The 20014-nt window shown below is 52.0% G+C and overlaps 1 protein-coding gene and 1 long non-coding RNA gene across 3 annotated transcripts in view; one reads left to right on the top strand and one right to left on the bottom strand.

Annotated features, from left to right (window-relative positions):
• LOC307209516 (uncharacterized protein) overlaps positions 1-17267 on the top strand; it is a 45613-nt gene extending 28346 nt beyond the window's left edge. The window contains exons 4-5 of one of the 2 annotated variants that reach the window (XM_079964653.1): positions 14368-16525; positions 16834-17267. In XM_079964653.1, coding sequence (XP_079820779.1) covers positions 14368-16244 — 1877 coding nt within the window. In that variant the 3' untranslated portion in view covers positions 16245-16525; positions 16834-17267. Of the gene's footprint in view, positions 1-12591; positions 12776-14367 lie in introns of those variants that run through there. The other variant, XM_079964654.1, reaches the window with a different exon arrangement.
• Positions 17268-17541: 274 nt separating this feature from the next.
• Positions 17542-18515, bottom strand: LOC307209549. The gene is made up of 2 exons (XR_013835632.1): positions 17706-18515; positions 17542-17674 (listed from the first exon to the last, which is right to left on the bottom strand). It is a non-coding gene; the product is annotated as an uncharacterized lncRNA (long non-coding RNA).
• Between the last annotated feature and the right edge of the window lie 1499 nt (positions 18516-20014).

Below are 20014 nucleotides of genomic sequence, written 5' to 3'. Positions count from 1 at the left end.
ACCCAGCATGGCCTCTGCTCTTTCTGGCCTCCTGGGCAGCGTCAACTCCGGGACGGCCCTCCTCGCTTGGTGAATGGAGGGGAGAAGTCAACTTACACTCGGACTTGGAGGCTGTCAGGGCCTGAAGCGCAGCAGGACAGGCCCAGCTTTTCTCCAGCTCCGCTTGCCCAAAAGCAGCTGCTCCACTTCAGGCCGATGTTCCCCTTTCTAGAAATGGGGGCCTAATGCTTCCCTCGCTCTCTGCTCCCTTCCCTGAGTACTTGCACCATTCAGTGCTTTGGACGCAGCCCCGCTTCCCTGGCGGAAGAGCAGGATTAAGGGCACCAGGAATATCTACCCTTTACGAACTCCGGAGGGGAGCTTCTCGCTCCTCCTGTGACAAGATCCCAAAGGCTGAGGGTAGCATGAGAGAACTAGTCTCTTTTGAGACAGCACCAATTTCCACTTCTTGCTTATCAAAACCCACAGACGCTCAGCTAGGATTTTTCCAGAAGGTTCTACAAGCATCTATCAGGATGGTAAGAATTTTACTAGTGAGCCAAAAAAGATTTTATGTGCTCCATGTCCTCTGCTAGTAGTAGTACAAGGCGCCCAATGACTGATAATCCCTCCTCATTTGTCCGAAAAGGTTGGGAGAAGGAGTCTTTTATCCTTGCTTTAGCATTTCCTGAGGATACACCTGAAATTTGCTTTCACATTAGTTCGCCTACTTGCTTAGCCCGAATAGGGGAGAGACGTGTGTTGTTGCATCTGGGACACAGGAAGTGGTCCGGTTGTGAAGATGCAGGTGGGAAAAATATTGCGCCCGGGAAAGGGAAAATGGGAGTCAACAGACACTCAAGGAATAGTTTCGGAGAAAAAGCTTTATTTCTACCATCCATGAACTGGTAGAAGGAGCAAGTGTGATAACTCACAAACAAGCACGAGTTCCCAGCCATTTGCACAGAGCATATATTCCCCTTCCAGTTCCCTCCCCTTTCTCCTCCTTCGGAAAAGTTCTGCCCCATGTCTCCTGAGCATGAACAGAAAGTTCCCGTCTTGGGACTATTTTGGACTGTTCCCAGGAAAAGGGGGTGAGAAACCAAAGGGGGTTTCAGAGTGTTCAGAGATGTTTCATTCTCCTGTAAGAAAGTTGCAATCTGCTTTTAACAAGGCCACTGGCCTTAGAAACAAAAAGGCTTTGAGAAGCAAAGGACTCTGTTCTCCACCTTCGTTTCAGTCTTTTTGTTGCAGCCAGAGCAATATGCTTAGCTAATGCTTTTAGCCTTAGAGAGAAAAAAAAGCTTTGAGAGTTCCTGAGGCGAGGCTTGGAGGTCTGGCTGGGGGGGGGGGGATTCAGAAACAGTTTTAGGGTTTTTAGGGTAACCTGACTGTCTTTCTCCACTCCTGCGAACTGGCCCCTCCCTGGCTCGGCAGAGAGGACAAAGGAGGACCCTCTGCTCCCCGACTTGGGGGTCTCCCCCATCAGGCATGATCTGAACAGGGACCCCCATGCCCCCTCCCTGCACCCCGGGTAGTGGCATAACAAGGTCAGGGGGTACCTGGTGTGGAAAAGTTTTTGTCACCTCCCCAATATTGACCTCTATTTTTTTGCCTGCAAAAATGTTTTGACTTTATTTCATATTTTCTTAAAAAGGAATGTGGATTCTGGGCCTCTGATAACAAGTAGGCCACTGTGGAGAGATGCTTAAATCTACAGGATGCATTGTGTTTTGGCTTGTGTTGTTTTATATATATTTATTGTTCATTTATTTCATAAAATTTATTTAAAAAAACCTGTAAAGTTGTTTACAATACAAAAAACAACAACACCACAGCAGTAAAATCAATAAAAATTAACAAGCCTACTTTAAAACAGAGAAAAGCTAAAATATTAAAAAAGATTAGAATTTCTTCAGCTTCCTAAGCATCTGGCTATGCTTGCCTAAACAAGAATGCTTTTAGCCGCTGCCTGAAAAGAGTCCAGCAGAGGCACAAGCAGGCTGCTGCTGCTGCTCTAGCGAGTGCTGGGGGGCCGCTCCCTTTCCTGCCAACTCCATCTGGCCTAGGGGGCGGAGCCTGCCCTCACCGCCACAGCTTAAGAGGCCCAGGGGGCGGAGCCTGCCCTCACCGCCACAGCTTAAGAGGCCCAAGGGGCGGAGCCTGCCCTCACCGCCACAGCTTAAGAGGCCCAAGGGGCGGAGCCTGCCCTCACCGCCACAGCTTAAGAGGCCCAAGGGGCGGAGCCTGCCCTCAATGCCACAGCTTAAGAGGCCCAAGGGGCGGAGCCTGCCCTCACCGCCACAGCTTAAGAGGCCCAAGGGGCGGAGCCTGCCCTCACCGCCACAGCTTAAGAGGCCCAAGGGGCGGAGCCTGCCCTCACCGCCACAGCTTAAGAGGCCCAAGGGGCGGAGCCTGCCCTCACCGCCACAGCTTAAGAGGCCCAAGGGGCGGAGCCTGCCCTCACCGCCACAGCTTAAGAGGCCCAAGGGGCGGAGCCTGCCCTCACCGCCACAGCTTAAGAGGCCCAAGGGGCGGAGCCTGCCCTCACCGCCACAGCTTAAGAGGCCCAAGGGGCGGAGCCTGCCCTCACCGCCACAGCTTAAGAGGCCCAAGGGGCGGAGCCTGCCCTCACCGCCACAGCTTAAGAGGCCCAGGGGGCGGAGCCTGCCCTCACCACCACAGCTGAAGAGGCCCAAGGGGCGGAGCCTGCCCTCACCGCCACAGCTTAAGAGGCCCAAGGGGCGGAGCCTGCCCTCACCGCCACAGCTTAAGAGGCCCAAGGGGCGGAGCCTGCCCTCACCGCCACAGCTTAAGAGGCCCAAGGGGCGGAGCCTGCCCTCACCGCCACAGCTTAAGAGGCCCAGGGGGCGGAGCCTGCCCTCACCGCCACAGCTTAAGAGGCCCAGGGGGCGGAGCCTGCCCTCACCGCCACAGCTTAAGAGGCCCAAGGGGCGGAGCCTGCCCTCACCGCCACAGCTTAAGAGGCCCAGGGGGCGGAGCCTGCCCTCACCGCCACAGCTTAAGAGGCCCAGGGGGCGGAGCCTGCCCTCACCGCCACAGCTTAAGAGGCCCAGGGGGCGGAGCCTGCCCTCACCGCCACAGCTTAAGAGGCCCAAGGGGCGGAGCCTGCCCTCACCGCCACAGCTTAAGAGGCCCAAGGGGCGGAGCCTGCCCTCACCGCCACAGCTTAAGAGGCCCAAGGGGCGGAGCCTGCCCTCACCGCCACAGCTTAAGAGGCCCAAGGGGCGGAGCCTGCCCTCACCGCCACAGCTTAAGAGGCCCAAGGGGCGGAGCCTGCCCTCACCGCCACAGCTTAAGAGGCCCAAGGGGCGGAGCCTGCCCTCACCGCCACAGCTTAAGAGGCCCAGGGGGCGGAGCCTGCCCTCACCGCCACAGCTTAAGAGGCCCAGGGGGCGGAGCCTGCCCTCACCGCCACAGCTTAAGAGGCCCAAGGGGCGGAGCCTGCCCTCACCGCCACAGCTTAAGAGGCCCAAGGGGCGGAGCCTGCCCTCACCGCCACAGCTTAAGAGGCCCAAGGGGCGGAGCCTGCCCTCACCGCCACAGCTTAAGAGGCCCAAGGGGCGGAGCCTGCCCTCACCGCCACAGCTTAAGAGGCCCAAGGGGCGGAGCCTGCCCTCACCGCCACAGCTTAAGAGGCCCAAGGGGCGGAGCCTGCCCTCACCGCCACAGCTTAAGAGGCCCAAGGGGCGGAGCCTGCCCTCACCGCCACAGCTTAAGAGGCCCAAGGGGCGGAGCCTGCCCTCACCGCCACAGCTTAAGAGGCCCAAGGGGCGGAGCCTGCCCTCACCGCCACAGCTTAAGAGGCCCAAGGGGCGGAGCCTGCCCTCACCGCCACAGCTTAAGAGGCCCAAGGGGCGGAGCCTGCCCTCACCGCCACAGCTTAAGAGGCCCAAGGGGCGGAGCCTGCCCTCACCGCCACAGCTTAAGAGGCCCAAGGGGCGGAGCCTGCCCTCACCGCCACAGCTTAAGAGGCCCAAGGGGCGGAGCCTGCCCTCACCGCCACAGCTTAAGAGGCCCAAGGGGCGGAGCTTGCACTCACCGCCACAGCTTAAGAGGCCCAAGGGGCGGAGCCTGCCCTCACCGCCACAGCTTAAGAGGCCCAAGGGGCGGAGCCTGCCCTCACCGCCACAGCTTAAGAGGCCCAAGGGGCGGAGCCTGCCCTCACCGCCACAGCTTAAGAGGCCCAAGGGGCGGAGCCTGCCCTCACCGCCACAGCTTAAGAGGCCCAAGGGGCGGAGCCTGCCCTCACCGCCACAGCTTAAGAGGCCCAAGGGGCGGAGCCTGCCCTCACCGCCACAGCTTAAGAGGCCCAAGGGGCGGAGCCTGCCCTCACCGCCACAGCTTAAGAGGCCCAAGGGGCGGAGCCTGCCCTCACCGCCACAGCTTAAGAGGCCCAAGGGGCGGAGCCTGCCCTCACCGCCACAGCTTAAGCTTAAGAGACCCAAGGGGCGGAGCCTGCCCTCACCGCCACAGCTTAAGAGGCCCAAGGGGCGGAGCCTGCCCTCACCGCCACAGCTTAAGAGGCCCAAGGGGCGGAGCCTGCCCTCACCGCCACAGCTTAAGAGGCCCAGGGGGCGGAGCCTGCCCTCACCGCCACAGCTTAAGCTTAAGAGGCCCAAGGGGCGGAGCCTGCCCTCACCGCCACAGCTTAAGAGGCCCAAGGGGCGGAGCCTGCCCTCACCGCCACAGCTTAAGAGGCCCAAGGGGCGGAGCCTGCCCTCACCGCCACAGCTTAAGAGGCCCAAGGGGCGGAGCCTGCCCTCAATGCCACAGCTTAAGAGGCCCAAGGGGCGGAGCCTGCCCTCACCGCCACAGCTTAAGAGGCCCAAGGGGCGGAGCCTGCCCTCACCGCCACAGCTTAAGAGGCCCAAGGGGCGGAGCCTGCCCTCACCGCCACAGCTTAAGAGGCCCAAGGGGCGGAGCCTGCCCTCACCGCCACAGCTTAAGAGGCCCAAGGGGCGGAGCCTGCCCTCACCGCCACAGCTTAAGAGGCCCAATGGGCGGAGCCTGCCCTCACCGCCACAGCTTAAGAGGCCCAAGGGGCGGAGCCTGCCCTCACCGCCACAGCTTAAGAGGCCCAGGGGGCGGAGCCTGCCCTCACCGCCACAGCTTAAGAGGCCCAAGGGGCGGAGCTTGCACTCACCGCCACATCTTAAAAGGCCCAAGGGGCGGAGCCTGCCCTCACCGCCACAGCTTAAGAGGCCCAAGGGGCGGAGCTTGCACTCACCGCCACAGCTTAAGAGGCCCAAGGGGCGGAGCCTGCCCTCACCGCCACAGCTTAAGAGGCCCAGGGGGCGGAGCCTGCCCTCACCGCCACAGCTTAAGAGGCCCAGGGGGCGGAGCCTGCCCTCACCGCCACAGCTTAAGAGGCCCAAGGGGCGGAGCCTGCCCTCACCGCCACAGCTTAAGAGGCCCAAGGGGCGGAGCTTGCACTCACCGCCACATCTTAAAAGGCCCAAGGGGCGGAGCCTGCCCTCACCGCCACAGCTTAAGAGGCCCAAGGGGCGGAGCCTGCCCTCACCGCCACAGCTTAAGAGGCCCAGGGGGCGGAGCCTGCCCTCACCGCCACAGCTTAAGAGGCCCAGGGGGCGGAGCCTGCCCTCACCGCCACAGCTTAAGAGGCCCAAGGGGCGGAGCTTGCACTCACCGCCACATCTTAAAAGGCCCAAGGGGCGGAGCCTGCCCTCACCGCCACAGCTTAAGAGGCCCAAGGGGCGGAGCCTGCCCTCACCGCCACAGCTTAAGAGGCTGGGTGTGGGGGGCGGACTGAGGGTGTGGGGGGCGGACTGAGGAGGGGGGGAGGGAAGGGAGACCCCCAAGAAGGAGGGCTGAGGGGGCCCCCTGGGTGTGGGGGGCGGACTGGGAGGGGGGAGCGGAGGGGGACCCCCAAGAAGGAGGGCTGAGGGGGCCCCCTGGGTGTGGGGGGCGGACTGGGAGGGGGGAAAGGGCCCCCCAAGTCTGACTCCGCCAGAGCCTAGAAGAAGCAAAGCTGGGCCTGCCAGCCTCCAGGTCCAAGGGAAGGAGGCGTCTCCCCGATTCAGTGGGGCTGCCCCAGGGAAGATGGGGAGCTGGAGGGAAGACTTGGAAGGGTCTCCCTTGGGGGGATCGGGGACTCCTCTTCCTCCCTGGCGCCTGCTCTCGAGGAGACTCCTGGGGAAGCCCCGTCTCCCTGGCGCCGAGTCGGGCTCCCAGGGGGGCTGCGGGGGGCAGAGGGGAGAGGGAGGGCTGGGCTCGGCAAGGGTTAAGAGGAGCAGAGCTGGAGTCCTAGAGAGGACGGGGAGTGAAGGGGGGAGGGGCAGGGTCCTCCATGGGTAAATTCCCCCCTCCCCCCTCCCTGCTTTCTTCTCTCTCCTTTGCAAAAGCCCCTCCTGGACTCGGGTGAGTCTCCTCTCTCTGCCCCCTGAGGGTGCCATGGGGAGAAGGGGGTCCCAGGGGGGCAGGGCGGGGGCGTGGGGGTCCCTGCTCAGATCATGCCTGGGGGGGGAGACCCCCAAGTCGGGGAGCAGAGGGTCCTCCTTTGTCCTCTCTGCCAAGTCAGGGAGGGGGAGAGATCGCAGGAAATATGCAGCTCTGCTCTTCCTTGGGATCCAGATGCTGCCTTCATTTTGGGGGGAGGGGGATTTGGGTCAAGGAAATAAACCCCCTTCAGAGGGAGGGAAAAGTCACCTTTGTGACCAGAGGCTGCAGCCAGAGGGGAACATTCCCACGTGGGGGGAGCACAGAGAGAAGAAAAGCCCGCCTGCATCTGCAGCAGCACAACTGGACCACTTCCTGTGTCCCAGATGCAACAACACATGTCTCTCCCCCATCATTAAAATACACAACAAAATTGCTCCATTAAGATACTGAAATAAGCATGAAGGAAAAGAATAATGTTAAAACAATGCAGCTATTAAGAGGCAGAAAAAAACACAGCAATGTGTAGAGAAATATCATCTTTATTCTCCCTTTTTCTCTTAGGGTCCAGTGGGCTTTGAAGACTTAGCTGTTCCTTTCACAGAGGAGGACTGGGCTTTGCTGGATCCTGACCAGAGAGCTCTGCAGAAGGAAGTCAAGGAGGAGAATCCTGGGATCGTGGCCTCTCTGGTAAGGCTCCCTGCTGGATCATGAAATCAGTTTTGAAATTGCATACAGATCTCTGTAGGACAAACCACCTCTATTTTGAGGGAGCCCCATAGCGCCACCTGCAGCATCTGAGATGTCAACACACCCACAACTCTCCATAGGAGATGCATCTCCTGTTCTGTCTGGGAATATTCTTCCACCAGTCCTGCCTTTTCCAACCAGGATGAGGCTGCTCTGAGCTGCCCAGGCCTTCTTCAATGTAGGCTTCAGAGATATTGACGACATGGAGGTACATCCTGTCTAATTTTCTATTTTCCTTTCGGCATCTGTCTGTTTTTGGTTGAGCAAAGAAATGACTGAGCTTGGAGATGGAGCGGATTCCACGACTGAGCCAAATTAAATCCATCCCTGGAAAGGGCCAGGCTTTTTGAATCTCCGGGTCCCATAAATACCTTAGCTAATACCAGCCAAAAAAGGCAGTAACTCCCCTCCCTTCTTCCTCTTTCACAAGCAGTCATTTGCATTGTTCATTCATTTCAGCCTCAATTTCTTTCTCAGGCTAGGATTATTATTATTATTATTAATGATATCAGGAAACTTGATGAAGAATTAAGGGGAAAGACAGTGTTGACCCAGAGTAGTTACAAAATTAATGTTCTCTCTCCGAGTGCCACAGACCCTCCTCCAAAGAGAGCTTCTCTGAAGAAAGCCCAAGCAAAAATTACTCAATTTTACGTGAATAAGGAAAATGAGGAGGTGGCTAAGAAACAGCGGGAGCCAGATCCTATTACTGACCTTATAGGATCTCTCAGCAGCTCTAAGGAAGAGCAGAAAGAGGTTTTGGGCCCAGGCAGCTCAACTGCTAAGTCATCTCTGGCACTGAGACCAGGAGCTCAAGCGACTCAAGGCCAACTTCAGGCTAAACAGGTAGAGGAACTAATGAGAAAGAAAATTTCAAAATTAAAGCAAGTATAAAAGACTGCTATTTCCAAACTTCTGGGACAAAAGAGGGATTATCAGTCTTTGGTGGCTTATAGTACTAACAGAGGACATGGAACGCTTAAAATCCTTTTTGGCTGACTGTAATAAAATTCTTACCATCCTGATAGGTACTTGTAAAACCTTCTGGAAACAATATCTCTTTCCCTACCATTAAAAATAGATCAATAAGGGAGGTTTGATTCGTCCACATGGCAAAAGGAGGTCTAAAAGAGCAAAAATGTTAAAAATTTAAAAAATAGTGCAATATTAAAAAGTTGACTTTAAAAAGCTTTTTAACCTGCTTGAGAGTAGCTCATGCTCTGGGTCCAGACAGAACACTAAGAAGCTTGTACTATGCTAAAATCTGCACACCAGATCCCTATATCAATATGAAACGATATGCAAGGTTATCAAATGGTCTGATGTCCTGTCAAAAGTGAAAACCAAACCAACTAGGGAGAGGGTTTTCATAAAAAGGAATTGGAAATGGGTGCTGTCTCAAAATAAGCTACTTCTCTCAAGCTACCCTAAGCCTTTGGGAATCATGTCACGACAGGAGCGTAATAATAATAATAATAATAATAATAATTTATTATTTATACCCCACCCATCTGGCTGAGTTTCCCCAGCCACTCTGGGCGGCTCCCAATCAGTGTTAAAAACAGTACAGCATTACATATTAAAAACTTCCCTGAACAGGGCTGCCTTAAGATGTCTTCTGAATGTCAGGTAATTCTTTATCTCTTTGACATCTGATGGGAGGGCGTTCCACAGGGCGGGCGCCACTACCGAGAAGGCCCTCTGCCTGGTTCCCTGTAGCCTCACTTCTCGCAATGAGGGAACCGCCAGAAGGCCCTCGGCGCTGGATCTCAGTGTCCGGGCTGAACGATGGGGGTGGAGACGCTCCTTCAGGTATACAGGACCGAGGCCGTTTAGGGCTTTAAAGGTCAGCACCAACACTTTGAATCGTGCTCGGAAACGTACTGGGAGCCAGTGCAGATCTCTCAGAACCGGTGTTATGTGGTCCCGGCGGCCACTCCCAGTCACCAGTCTAGCTGCCGCATTCTGGATTAATTGCAGTTTCCGGGTCACCTTCAAAGGTAGCCCCACGTAGAGCGCGTTGCAGTAGTCCAAGCGTGAGATAACCAGAGCATGCACCACTCTGGCGAGACAGTCCGCGGGGAGGTAGGGTCTTAGCCTGCGTACCAGGTGGAGCTGGTAGACAGCTGCCCTGGACACAGAGTTAACCTGCGCCTCCATGGACAGCTGTGAGTCCAAAATGACTCCCAGGCTGCGCACCTGGTCCTTCAGGGGCACAGTTACCCTATTCAGGACCAGGGAGTCCTCCACACCTGCCCGCCTCCTGTCCCCCAGAAACAGTACTTCTGTCTTGTCAGGATTCAACCTCAATCTGTTAGCCGCCATCCAACCTCCAACCGCCTCCAGGCACTGACACAGGACCTTCACCGCCTTCACTGGTTCTGATTTAAAGGAGAGGTAGAGCTGGGTGTCATCTGCATACTGATGAGCACCCAGTCCAAACCTCCTGATGATCTCTCCCAGCGGCTTCATATAGATATGAAAAAGCATGGGGGAGAGGACAGAACCCTGAGGCACCCCACAAGTGAGAGCCCAGGGGTCTGAACACTCACCCCCCACCACCACTTTCTGGACACGGCCCAGGAGGAAGGAGCGGAACCACTGTATGACAGTGCCCCCAGCTCCCAGCCCCTCTAGACGGTCCAGAAGGATGTTATGGTCGATGGTGTCAAAGGCCGCTGAGAGATCCAGCAGAACTAGGAAACAGCTCTCACCTTTGTCCCTAGCCCGCCGGAGATCATCAACCAGTGCGACCAAGGCAGTTTCAGTCCCATGGTGAGGCCTGAATCCCGATTGGAAGGGATCCAAATGGTCCGTTTCCTCCAGGCGTGCTTGGAGTTGTTCAGCAACCACCCGCTCAATCACCTTGCCCAAGAATGGCAGATTTGAGACTGGGCGATAGTTGGCCAAATTGGCCGGGTCTAAAGATGTTTTTTTAAGAAGCGGTTTAATGACCGCCTCTTTCAGCGGGTCTGGGAAGGCTCCCTCACGGAGGGAAGCATTCACCACCCCACGAAGCCCATCGCCCAGCCCTTCCCAGCTAGCTTTTATAAGCCAGGATGGGCAAGGATCAAGGAGACAGGTGGTAGGTTTCACTCGTCCAAGCAGCCTGTCCACATCCTCGGAGGTAACAGATTGGAATTGATCCCATATAACAGGACCAGACAGAACTCTAGCACTCTCCCGCCCTGGTCTGTGAAGATGGTGTCTAAGCACAGAGAATATCTAAGGAGGAGTGGTGTATCAGTCAGATTCTGCAGGTGACAATCCTGACTAGTCATAGAATCATAGAGTTGGAAGAGACCACAAGGGCCATCGAGTCCAACCCCCTGCCAAGCAGGAAACACCATCAGAGCACTCCTGACATATGGTTGTCAAGCCTCTGCTTAAAGACCTCCAAAGAAGGAGACTCCACCACACTCCTTGGCAGTAAATTCCACTGTCAAACAGCTCTTACTGTCAGGAAGTTCTTCCTAATGTTTAGGTGGAATCTTCTTTCTTGTAGTTTGGAACCATTGCTCCATGTCCGCTTCTCTGGAGCAGCAGAAAACAACCTTTCTCCCTCCTCTATGTGACATCCTTTTATATATTTGAACATGGCTATCATATCACCCCTTAACCTCCTCTTCTCCAGGCTAAACATGCCCAGCTCCCTTAGCTGTTCCTCATAAGGCATCGTTTCCAGGCCTTTGACCATTTTGGTTGCCCTCCTCTGGACATGTTCCAGTTTGTCAGTGTCCTAGCCAGCTGACCTGGACCCCAAGGAACCCCCTAACTCAAAGACCCTTGGGTGCTTGCAATTGAGGAATCTGGGGAATGACCTTACTGACAGAACTGAAAAGAATGGATTGCATGCCTTCTGTGCTCTGCCATAAGAAGCCCAGAATGAAATACTCTCAGATTGGACCTCTGACGTTCCTGCCTAATGAGTTTGAAGAAGGAACACAAGGGCTCATGCAAGTAGAACTTGACCCTTTGTGCTCCTGTCAGAGCTGCCTCCAGGTCCCAGCTCACAGAGGACCAACGCTAGGCTGTAGTTATGTACAAAAGTCTTTATTGAGGTTCAGTTTCCATTTTAAAGCCGCAGTGCGCAGCTCTACGTCTCGACCTTAGACCGGCGAAGTCCCGTCTGAGTCTCCGCCCCTTCCACACCAGTTTAACACTCTCGCTTTGCTCCACCTCTTCCTAAGTTCCTTTCTCCTCTGGGCCCTCCTGCCCGCTAGGGTCTCATCCTTCCTGGACTCCTCTGACGCTGACCCTGATGATTCTTCCCCCTCCTTCCGGCGGGCTTTAGGACCTGGTTCCCTATCCAGGCTACCTTCTGTGCCGCTCGCCTGTACCTTTGAACTTGGCGCGCGCGCCCAGCCTGCAACTTTCCTCTTGACCGTTCCCTCGCTCTCCGATGGAGGCGTGGCCAACCCTGACTCATCTTCTCTCGCTGGTGGTGCATATGTGGGCTCTGATACCTGGGACTCCTCCCCCCCACTACGCTCTGGTGGGGAAGCTGGTCCTGATTTCCAACTGCTGCTCTGGGAGTCCCCGCTGGCCCCTTGCTTCTGGGGTGTCCCCCTTGGGTCGCCCCTTGCCCTGCCCATCGGCGCCCCCTTCTGTGAATCTTCCGATTCGCTGGAGAGGCTCATGGAATCTATCGGGCTGCTGTCATCTTCTCCTACGCTGCCCTCGGATTGCTCCCCGTCACTCTCCATCTCCTCTCCTCCCTGCGCTCCCGCTGAGTCCCTGACATCCCCAAATCCAGCCCACCAGATATTCCAGCAGGAGTTGAATTTATGGGCTGAAAAGCCACCTCCTCCCACCAGCAGGTTAATGAACCCTCTTTCCTACCAATTGGAGATGAAGAGCTTCCCCAAAGATTTGGTCCCCATGCAAGAGGCAAATATGGCCACAACACCTGCCTGGCTTGCGATGAGACAGCTCAAAGATTGTGAACTGGGCTCTGCATACAAAGAACCCAGCATGCAGTCACCTACAGTACATGTACAGTGGTACCTCGGGTTCCATACGCTTCAGGTTACAGACTCCGTGAACCCAGAAATAGTGCTTCAGGTTAAGAACAGTTTCAGGTTAAGTACGGACCTCTGGAACGAATTAAGTACTTAACCTGAGGTACCACTGTAATAGCTACTCTGCTATTTTCTGCCCATGCTCTGGGGTTGCAGTTTTCAGGCTTGGGGACAGGGTGGTGACTGGTTTTGGCACCAAGTTGTGTCCATAAGCCCCACTGAGTTCAAGGGGTTAAACCTTGAGGTCACTACTGGACAGACCCTGCCAGACTTACGAAGTGGGGTGAGGAGCAAACATAGGAAATTAAAACCACTGGAGAGGTTTAGAAATGGGGCTTCTGTTGGGAAGGGGCTGCCCCATTTGGGCTTCTCCAGGGGCAGGAGAATATCTAGGGCAGGAGAATCCCTGCAGGGCCTCTGAGGCTCCCTTTGCTTCTTCCTCTCATTTTGGCTCCTTGACTCCTCAGGAAGGATGAAAGAGATGGATCCTGCAAAGCTAGCGAGGATGGAAGGGGGAAGATGGACGGTTGACCTGGTCAGGTTGTCTCCTGCATCCCTCCCCACAACCTCTGAGCGTTCCCTCCCAGGGACCTCCGAGAGATCTGGTGAGTTCCAGGAGAGGGGAGATGGGGACGTGGAGGGATGGAGCCAGAGAGGAATGGGGGCTTGCTCAGTTAGGGGGTGGGGGGAGGCAGGCAGGCGGATGGAGATAGAGAAGGGGAGCACCTTTTCGGGCTCCCCCACCTGCCTGCCTGCGCCTTTGTCATCTGCAGGCAATTTGAGCCAGGAATAGATCACAGCTCCCCGGCCAACGCGATCTATTGGCAGCTCAAAATGTCTAAAACCAGTTCTGTGATCTGAATGCCCTGCCAATGTCAGACACTGATCCGTCACGCAGCACTAGAAGCCATGAGTCTTTAAAGGAATCTGATCCTGCTTTGCAGATTGAACGCAGATGAGGCCTCCATGTATTACCGTATTTTTCGTCCCATAGGACGTTCCGTCCTATAGGACGCACCTAGTTTTTTTGGGGGGAAATAAAGGGAGGGAAATTCCCTTTATTTCCCCCCCCCCCAAAGCAGGTCGGGGAAACCAAACAAGGTCGAGGAACAGCGGGGTGGCGGCACTGCACCTCCCTGCTGTCCCCCGAGCTTGTGGGGCTGGCCGATGTCTGCCCGGTGCGAGGGCCGCTCTGCTTCAGGGTGCCCCGCCCGCAAGGCGGCAGGCTGCTATCCGCAGCGTGGGGAGCCTTGCGGGGAACTCCTGCAGGGCTCCCCACACTCCCCATCTGGTCAGGACCAGACCCGGAGGCAGGGATAGTCCTCAAACAATGACTAAACCTGTCTCCTCTGTAACGACATGGTCTGGTCTTAGCGTAACTCCTCCTCCTACCCGTGATCACTGAGATCGGTTATCCCAGTGCATCCCCTCCTGTGGAACATGCCCCAGCCATTTTGTTGGCTGGGACCCACTCCCTGGCAGCCCTGACCCCTCCCCTTAAGAACAAAATAAAACCTTTTAAAAACAATAAAACAATACAAACAAAAAACTGTAAAAATTACAAAAACACCAAAATCAAACAAATTCCCAGGCCCAACCAAACATCCACCACCACCCCCCACATACAAAAAATTCAAAAGAATTTTTAAAAACATTTTTTAAAGAACTCTGCGCCCCCCTGAGTCCTCCTGGACAGCAGAGCAGTCCTTTTGAGGCTTCAGGCCCCGCCCCGGGCCAGATGGTGAGTGGCAAGAGCAGGGCCCTCAGGCACTCACCCAGGGGAGCCCTCCTGGGCAGCAGAGCAGTCCTTTTGAGGCTTCAGGCCCCGCCCCGGGCCACATGGTGAGTGGCAAGAGCAGGGCCCTCAGGCACTCACCCAGGGGAGGTCAAGGAGAAGTCAGGGAGGAGAATCATGGGGTCATGGACTTTCTCAGTAAGGATCCCTGTTGGATCATAACATGTTGTGATTGGAGATGGAGTGGATTCCATGATTGAGCCACAAAAATATCCATCCCAGATAAAAGCCAAGCAATATCTCAGTTAATACCAGGAAACAAAAACAGTGAAAACTATTGGACGGCCTCACATCTCATTCTCTTCAGTTCTTCCTCTGTCACAAGCATTCATTAACATTGTTCAATAATCTGGAGCTCCCATTTCCTCCTGAGACTCTAATTAGGATCTCTCTTCATTGCAGATGGTGATGAATCAGAAGGGAAGAACAAGGGAGACCACAAAAGAATCCACATAGCGGAGAAGTCATATAAATATTCAGAGTGTGGAGAGAACATCCGTCAGAGCTCCCAGTTCACCTCCCATCAAAGAAAGAGCTTTGTTCAAAGGAATAGCCTCACTTCACACGAAATAACACAGAGTAGGGAGAAATTGTATCAGTGCAGAGAATGTGGAAAGAGCTTCAATCAGAAGGGTAATCTCACTTTGCATCAAAGAGTTCACACAGGGGAGAAACCATATAATTGCTTGGAATGTGGAAAGAGCTTCAGTCACTGGGGAAATCTCACTTCCCATCAAAGAGTTCATACAGGGGAGAAACCGTATAAGTGCTTGGAATGTGGGAAGAACTTTAGTCACCGCCAGAATCTCGCTTCTCATCAAAGAATTCATACAGGGGAGAAACCCTATCAGTGCTTCGAATGTGGAAAGAGCTTCAATCGGAAGAGTCACCTCACTTCCCATCACAAAATTCATACAGGGGAGAAACCCTATCAGTGCTTGGAATGTGGGAAGCGCTTCACTCAGGAGGGGAATCTCACTTCTCATCAAAGAATTCATACAGGGGAGAAACCCTATCAGTGCTTGGAATGTGGAAAGAGCTTTCGTCTGAGTGGTGATCTCACTTCCCATCAAAGAATTCATACAGGGGAGAAACCCTATCAGTGCTTGGAATGTGGAAAGAGCTTCAGTAAGTGGGTGAATCTCACTTCTCATCAAAGAATTCATACAGGGGAGAAACCCTATCAGTGCTTGGATTGTGGAAAGGGCTTCAGTCGGAAGGAAAGTCTTACTACCCATCAAAGAATTCATACAGGGGAGAAACCCTATCAGTGCTTGGAATGTGGAAAGAGATTTCGTCTGAGTGGTGATCTGACTTCCCATCAAAGAGTTCACACAGGGGAAAAACCCTATCAGTGCTTGGAATGTGGAAAGAGCTTTCGTCTGAGTGGTGATCTGACTTCCCATCAAAGAGTTCACACAGGGGAAAAACCCTATCAGTGCTTGGAATGTGGAAAGGGCTTCAGTCAAAGCACCCATCTCACTTCCCATCAAAGAATTCATACAGGGGGAAAACCCTATATGTGCTTCGATTGTGGGAAAAGCTTCCGGGAGGGCCACAAGCTCACTTCCCATCAAAGAATTCATACAGGTGAGAAACCCTATCAGTGCTTGGAATGCGGAAAGAGCTTCAGTCAAAGTGGCGCACTCTCTTCCCATCACAGAATTCATACAGGGGAGAAACCCTATCAATGCTCGGAATGTGGGAAGAGCTTCAGTCAGGAGGGGAATCTCACTTCTCATCAGAGAATTCATACAGGGGAAAAACCCTATCAGTGCTTCGAATGTGGAAAGGGTTTCAGTCGGAAGGATAGTCTCACTTCCCATCAAAGAATTCATACAGGGGAGAAACCCTATCAGTGCTTGGAATGTGGGAAAAGCTTCCGGGAGGGCCCCAAGCTCACTTCCCATCAAAGAATTCATACAGGGGAGAAACCCTATCAGTGCTTCGAATGTGGAAAGGGTTTCAGTCGGAAGGAAAGTCTTACTACCCATCAAAGAATTCATACAGGGGAGAAACCCTATCAGTGCTTCGAATGTGGAAAGAGCTTCAGTCGGAAGGATAGTCTCACTTCCCATCACGGAATTCATACAGGGGAGAAACCCTATCAGTGCTTCGAATGTGGAAAGGGTTTCAGTCGGAAGGAAAGTCTTACTACCCATCAAAGAATTCATACAGGGGAGAAACCCTATCAGTGCTTGGAATGTGGAAAGAGCTTTCGTCAGAGTGGTTATCTCACTTCCCATCAAAGAATCCATACAGGGGAGAAAACGTCTTAGTGTTTGGAATGTGGGAAAAGATTCATTCCTTGCCCACCAAATAATTTATACAGGTTTGAAAAAGGGGTCCCTCTCAAAGGGGGCTGCAGACAACCGACAGATTACAACTGGGGAATATTTCACACAGGAAACTGCTTGCATGGACCTTTGTCATATATGGATTTATAAAAGTGAAGGTGAATCTTTGATCTTTGCAAGCTTCCCTTAGGGCGCAGGGGGAGCAAGCTTGGATTCTAGAGGAACCAAACAATTATTAACTGTGAAATCTATCGCACAGTGTGGTCTCTTCCAGAAGTGTTGGAGCCAGCCGTCACAAGTGGCATTTGTTTAGCATAAAATAAAGACACAGAAAGCCAGCAATATTTCCATAATAAGAGAGAACAGCTCATTCAGACTTCGTCTCCTCTCCGGTCACTTTTTGTCCTTTGTTCTGTCCAGCCGCATGGCCGTTTGCCAATCTCATGTTACCTCATCCGGTCAAGCTTTTATTGCCCCTTTACCATATAAGGTAATCATTGCCCAGAGGAATGTCAGGGGGCACCCTGCAGTATTTAGGAGCCTCTGCCTTGGCTTTATGACTCCCACACAGAAGATTCTTCGGTTTGGGAAAAGATCAGTCAGTTAAAATACATTACATGTGTCTTAATTTTAACTAAACAAAGGAAAGTAGGAAGACAGCCCAGAGTCCTGGAAGGTAAGACGGTGGAACGAAATAGGGCCTTCTGAGGAGGGACTGCACCAAAAACAATTGAGGGACAACAACAAGAAGAGCAAAATGTTCATCTTGCATGTTAATTTACATATAGATCTGTTAAATATGATGAAAGTTGCATGCCAGTGGCTGTCAAGATAAGATAAAGGATTAAGATCGGGATGATATTGGGAATAAATAAAAGAGAGAAAAGTAGGAACAGGAACCAAAAAAAAAAAAAATCATCATCATCATCAATCTTTGACTTTTGTCTTCTTGGTTTCTCTGTTGTTATTCTGTCTCTCACAGCTACAATAAACCTACCATTAATATTGTGGACTAGGCATTTCTTCGTCAGAGGGCAAAAAAGCAAATTTAGCAGGGGATCAAATACTTTCTCTCCTCACTCTATATGTTCACACACACACACCTGGCTCTCGTTTGGAGGAGTGAGAGACGGAGGCTCTTTACTTTTAGAACTAGAATACAAAAAAGGGAGGTGTGAGGAGGTCAAGGAAACAATCAAATGAAAGATAAGTTATGTGAAGGTTTGAACTTTTTGTTTTAATTGTTTGTATTTTTCTTTTTTGCTCTTTTTTATTGTGATGTATTGTTTTGTTTTCTGTTTAATATGGTGTTTTTTCTTTTTCTTGTGTAACCTTTAAAACTTTAATAAATATTATTTTAAAAAAATAGAATGGCATTTCCATGGCACCTCCTTTCCTCCCAGGAGCTCCTCCTTCCACAACCCTGCGAGGCTGGTCGCTTGCCTTTCACCCCCTTTCCAGCACTGCGTTGTTTAGTGTGGCAGCACCTGCCCTTTGGAACTCCCCGCCTCTTGCAATAAAGCACATGCCTCTTCTAGACACTTTTCTGGCACCTGCTAAAAGCATTCTTGTTTAGGCAAGCATACCCAGATGCTTAGGAAGCTAAAGTAATTTTTTAAATTTTTTTTAAAAAAAAATTCCATAAAATCTCCAATCATACAAATTTTCACATCACATATTTTAGCTTATTGGACCTCCCTCAACTCCTCTGACAATCATCCGGAGTTAAATTTCTATCTTCACATTCCTTGATTTTAGTATCGCCTTTAAATACAATTTTTCTATCCTCATTTACATTCTTGCAATATTCCTTATTTTTTTCACAAAGCTTCTTTAAAACACACTAGCGTTGTGTATTCCTCACATACAGTTTTCAAATATTCTCTAAATTTTCCCCAGTCCTCTAAAAACTTATGATCTCTTTGAAATCTAATTTTTCCAGTTAATTTGTCCAGTTCTGCATAGTCTGTCAGTTTTGTTCTCCATTCTTCCAAGGTCGGTACTTCTTGTTTCCATTTTTGAGCCATCAATATTCTCGCTGCTGTTATTGCATACTGAAAGAGTTTACAGTCCCTCTTATTTATTTCCTTTCTAGTTATTCCCAGTAGGAAGGTTTCTGGTTTCTTTACAAAGCTATATTTCAGCATTTTCTTTAACTCATTATATATCATTTCCCAGAACCCCTTCACTTTCTTACATTCCCACCACATATGAATAAATGTACCCTCTTTCTCTTTACATTTCCAACATTTGTTACAAGTTTTGTACATTTTTGCTAATTAACTGGTGTCATATACCATCTATATACCATTTTCATAACATTTTCTTTTAACGTAGTACATGCTGTAAACCTCAACATTTTGTTCCATATTTTTTGCCAATCTTCCAAATCTATGTTGTTGTTGTTTAGTCGTTTAGTCGTGTCCGACTCTTCGTGACCCCATGGACCAGAGCACGCCAGGCCCTCCTGTCTTCCACTGCCTCCCGCAGTTTGGTCAGACTCATGTTTGTAGCTTCGAAGACACTATCCAACCATCTCGTCCTCTGTCGTCCCCTTCTCCTTGTGCCCTCCATCTTTCCCAACATCAGGGTCTTTTCCAGGGAGTCTTCTCTTCTCATGAGGTGGCCAAAGTATTGGAGCCTCAGCTTCACGATCTGTCCTTCCAGTGAGCACTCAGGGCTGATTTCCTTAAGAATGGATCGGTTTGTTCTTCTTGCAGTCCATGGGACTCTCAAGAGTCTCCTCCAGCACCATAATTCAAAGGAATCAATTCTTCGGCGATCTGCCTTCTTTATGGTCCAGCTCTCGCTTCCATACATCACTACTGGGAAAACCATAGCTTTTACTATACGGACCTTTGTTGGCAAGGTGATGTCTCTACTTTTTAAGATGCTGTCTAGGTTTGTCATTGCTTTCCTCCCAAGAAGCAGGCGTCTCTTAATTTCGTGGCTGCTGTCACCATCTGCAGTGATCATGGAGCCCAAGAAAGTAAAATCTCTCACTGCCTCCATTTCTTCTCCTTCTATTTGCCAGGAGGTGATGGGACCAGTGGCCATGATCTTCGTTTTTTTGATGTTGAGCTTCAGACCATATTTTGCGCTCTCCTCTTTCACCCTCAATAAAAGGTTCTTTAATTCCTCCTCACTTTCTGCCATCAAGGTTGTGTCATCTGCATATCTGAGGTTGTTGATATTTCTTCCGGCAATCTTAATTCCGGCTTCGGATTCATCCAGCCCAGCCTTTCGCATGATGAATTCTGCATATAAGTTAAATAAGCAGGGAGACAATATACAGCCTTGTCGTACTCCTTTCCCAATTTTGAACCAATCAGTTGTTCCATATCCAGTTCTAACTGTAGCTTCTTGTCCCACATAGAGATTTCTCAGGAGACAGATGAGGTGATCAGGCACTCCCATTTCTTTAAGAGCGTGCCATAGTTTGCTGTGGTCGACACAGTCAAAGGCTTTTGCATAGTCAATGAAGCAGAAGTAGATGTCTTTCTGGAACTCTCTAGCTTTCTCCATAATCCAGCGCATGTTTGCAATTTGGTCTCTGGTTCCTCTGCCTCTTCTAAATCCAGCTTGCACTTCTGGGAGTTCTCGGTCCACATACTGCTTGAGCCTTCCTTGTAGAATTTTAAGCATAACCTTGCTAGCGTGTGAAATGAGTGAAATTGTGCGGTAGTTGGAGCATTCTTTGGCACTGCCCTTCTTTGGGATTGGGATGTAGACTGATCTTCTCCAATCCTCTG

This window comes from Podarcis cretensis, assembly GCF_951804945.1.
Source record: "Podarcis cretensis genome assembly, chromosome: 2".
Lineage (NCBI taxonomy): Eukaryota > Metazoa > Chordata > Lepidosauria > Squamata > Lacertidae > Podarcis > Podarcis cretensis.
Note: the sequence above shows the minus strand (reverse complement) of the source record. Positions and strands in the feature narration are given on the sequence as shown.